Consider the following 3,834-nt stretch of genomic DNA (forward strand, 5'->3'; position numbering starts at 1 on the left):
TTAAAAAACTGGAAAAAGATGTCTAACAAAAAAACAAAACAATGTTCACCACATTAAGTAGATATGAAATAACTAAAGATTACAAAAAATATTAATGTTGTAGGGAATTGGAAATTGTTATTTTCTTTTAGAGCAAAAAAAAAATTCCGCAAACCACAATTTTGTTGTAAACACCATATTTTGTACAAAGATTATTAACCCATATAAAATTATTTTATCATGAGCAGATAAAACAACTCGTAACTATTGACAAAATTTAGAATTGGAATATCAAAAAGGACTAAGGATCCTACTAAATCCATTCACGTTGGCAAAGACCCCAATCAAGTTTTGCCTATAAGGCAAGAATGACTTTCGTTTATTGGTTTCCTTCCTCTTTTTATTCATCACGTAAATCTTTTCATGAGGTGAGAAAGTTGTTTTGCGTTTCTCACCCTTTTTTCTCTTTGAAACAACAATTTCTTCCTTTGCCTCGTTGGACTTCATAGGCATTGACCCCGAAGGATTCAAGAGAACAAAAGCGTCCTTGCCATCACTGATGCTTCGAAGCTTTATGTCTTCCCGTAGTCTCCATGTGTTTGAGAAACCTGTGGATTTGCTCTTCTTGCATTGGTTGTTCAATGTCAAAACTTCAACCATTGTCATTTTTTGTGAAGTCTCGTTGCAAGATCCTTTTGATGTACCTTTTGATTGTGAGGAAAAACCATTGAGTTCCTTATCAACAAAGAGCTTCTTCAATGGTGGTTGAAGATGCAAGGTGTCGTTGTCTTGTACGATGGTAAAAATAAGAGATTGGTCAAAAGTAGTAGATTTTGGACGGATCTTGCCATTGTCAAAGATGTCATCGGCAAATGTAAATGTTCCTTGAGCACAAAAGTTTGGAAAACTAAACTCTTGTTGCTCTTCAAAATTTTCTTCCTTGTCAATTTGGATTTGATTTTCACTTATGAAATTTTGGTTGAGCATCGAAGGAATGGGAGCAACGTCATTAGATTTGTGAAACAAATGGGACATTCGAAGAATAGATAAAGCATGCATTTTCAATTTCTTAATGCTTGAGGTTTTATTCTGCATGTTGTTCATGCTTTTAATCAGAGTTTATGAATGTCTAATGAGATGAAATGAAATGATAATTAAATTAGAAATGAGAGTAATTTATTCATGTGATAAAATGTGAGGTTATTTTTCTCTTTTAAAATGACATTGCGATGGTTAAAAGATTTCAAGGAGGTGGTTAGACAATGAGGATGAGGAGAACTATCACAACAATTGGTGAGTTATCCTTTATAATAGTTGTGTAGTATTTTTCTAAAGTTAATTTTGTTGATATAATAATAGACTAAGGTTTGTTGTAAATTAGTTTCCTGTTTTTCTCACTTTGCAATGGTTTCACGTGTTAGTAACCCACACTTACAAATTATAATAACAACCTAACCAAAAGTGTAACTTTCAATAATTTGTTAACTCGCTTGTTGCTTCTCACTAAAGATGTCAGTTGAAGTTTGTTTCTCAATTATAAGCTTTCACGTTAAATTTTTAGTTGAAAGATATCATTTTAAGAGAAATGTAGGTTGAACTAACAATAAAAAATAAAAAGTTTATATTTGTCCAAATTATTGATGTGAATATTTGTCAATATATCAAAAATATATGTTAACAAAATAAAACTGGATTTTTTTTAATATAAATTGATTAAAACTATGAGGAACATTAATTATTTATATTTAACTTATCTATGAAATAATATTAAGAGAAGTCATTTATTGTTTATTTATAGGAAAAAAAATCAATAGTAATTGTAGAACAAGGGCAATAATGTGACATGGTCCATTTGGCTTCATGGTTGCTTCTCCTTATGCATGCCAATTGGAATGTTTCCTATTTATATATCTACTTGAATATAGTGCTTGAAAATACAAATTACTTCTATGCATATTCCACTAGTAACATGAGAATAATATATTCCAAGTGATCAAACATTATAATTTAAACGCTTTCAGGAGATTAAAATGGTATTTTGAAAGAAAAAGTTTACTAAGGTTATCCAAAATAATTTAATTTTAAAAGGTTAATTATATAACATTATTTTTTGACTTATATTTGAAAAAAAATAATTATCAATTTTGAATTTCGAACCTATTTTGAAAAAGGATATCGATGAGTAGATTAAACAATAATAACAATTTTTTTGAAATTAGATTGAGTAAAGAAATCTTAAGAGGAAACATCTATTTTAATTATTTTACACATGAACAAAAAAATAAATCCAAGTATGAAGCCACTTTGAACATGTTTTCATCAATAATGTGTAAATCATTGTCAATTAATATATTATTAAGTTGTCATTTTAATACTTGAAACAATTCAGATTTTGAGACTAAATAATAGCTCCTCTTAGTAGTTATTTTTTTAAAATAAATGGAGAAACTGTTGTAGCACTAATTATGTGAAAACCATTTTAATTTTCATGTTGTTTGAATATGTGGGGTGAATAATAGGATATCTTTTTTGTTTGAACTAAGGTATACCCAGCCAAAAATAAAAGATTAATTCCTTGAGGTACCGAGATTCATTTAAGGGATTGTCATCTCCCAACAAATATTTTTCCATACGCACAAGTCATGGATTGAACCCATGACCACATGCTTAAGAGACAAGATTATTTATCAATCATGTCACACCATGTTTGTCAATAGGGTATAAAAACAAGCTACACGTGCAATTAATATCAATGAAAATTCAAACTCTATTGTCTTTAAGGTAAAAAAAAAAAACTTAAACTATAATGATAATCACAAGGATTCTCTACTTAGCTTGAACAATATCTATCTAAAAGATTCCACTAATAACATAAGGTTAATATATTTCAAGTGATCAAACATTATAATCTCAATCTTTCAAGAAATAAAAAATTTATTTTGAATGAAAATGTTTGAAAATTTTATCCAAAATATTTAAATTGTTAAAAGGTTAATTATTTATATATAACCTAAAATATTGTTTAAATGAAATTAATAGAACTTGTTGGACAAATTAGTAAAACCGTTATTTTCATGTTGGTCATAAAATTCAGTTAGAGTTTATGACTTTTTCTAGTTATTTATTTATTTTTAAGTGTGATTATGGATATTTCTCCATGGATAGAAAAAATGAATCTTTTGTAAGTGGTTGATATTATCAAGGTGACTTTTCCTCTGAATAAATCCTTTTTCTCTCCACACTATCCTGCATATTGATAGTTATGATTTTATGGGTTTACTTTTATTATCTTATTGATTTATTATTATTATTATTGTTGTTGTTGTTGTTGTTGTTGTTGTCCTCCTCCTTCTTTCTTCTAGTCAACTTAAATAGCGGTTAATAGTAACTAGGCATCTTTGTTAAATTTTCTTCATTATGCAATTGGTAATGAAATCTCCCTTAGCATCTTTAACAATTATTCTCTATTTTTGACATTAATGACATTGTAGTAGTATTGATACAAATTTACTTATGGATCATTTTGAAAACAGGTAAATGATAGAAATAGAAACTTGACCCTAACCACGACCTGCCAATGAAATCAACAATACGAAGTCCTTAACCCAAGTACAAAGGGGAAGCTCTCACAAAGAGAAATACTCAATTTGATTAATCTGAAAATTATGCTTTGGGATCTTACAAGAGGATCCTATTTATAGGCTATGCTAGACAACCATTAAAACAAAAGAAGTAAATTTACACTAACAACCCCCACTAGGCATTAACTTCCCACAAAATATTTATTTTCCATTAACCATTACAATGACTTATTAAGTTCCAATAACCATCATAATGGCAAAGGAAACTCAAAAA

General features: G+C 28.6%; 1 protein-coding gene across 1 annotated transcript; it reads right to left on the reverse strand.

Annotated features, from left to right (window-relative positions):
• Positions 1 to 270: 270 nt before the first annotated feature.
• LOC102668895 (uncharacterized) lies at positions 271 to 1,083 on the reverse strand. The gene has a single exon (XM_006586481.1). The coding sequence runs from the start codon at positions 1,081 to 1,083 to the stop codon at positions 271 to 273; it is 813 nt and encodes a 270-aa protein (XP_006586544.1).
• Positions 1,084 to 3,834: the final 2,751 nt, after the last annotated feature.

This window comes from Glycine max, chromosome 8 (genome assembly GCF_000004515.6).
Source record: "Glycine max cultivar Williams 82 chromosome 8, Glycine_max_v4.0, whole genome shotgun sequence".
Taxonomy (NCBI): domain Eukaryota; kingdom Viridiplantae; phylum Streptophyta; class Magnoliopsida; order Fabales; family Fabaceae; genus Glycine; species Glycine max.

Coding starts and splice junctions, on each gene's coding strand:
- LOC102668895 (XM_006586481.1), bottom strand. CDS start 1,083: ATGAACAACATGCAGAATAAAACCTCAAGCATTAAGAAATTGAAAATG.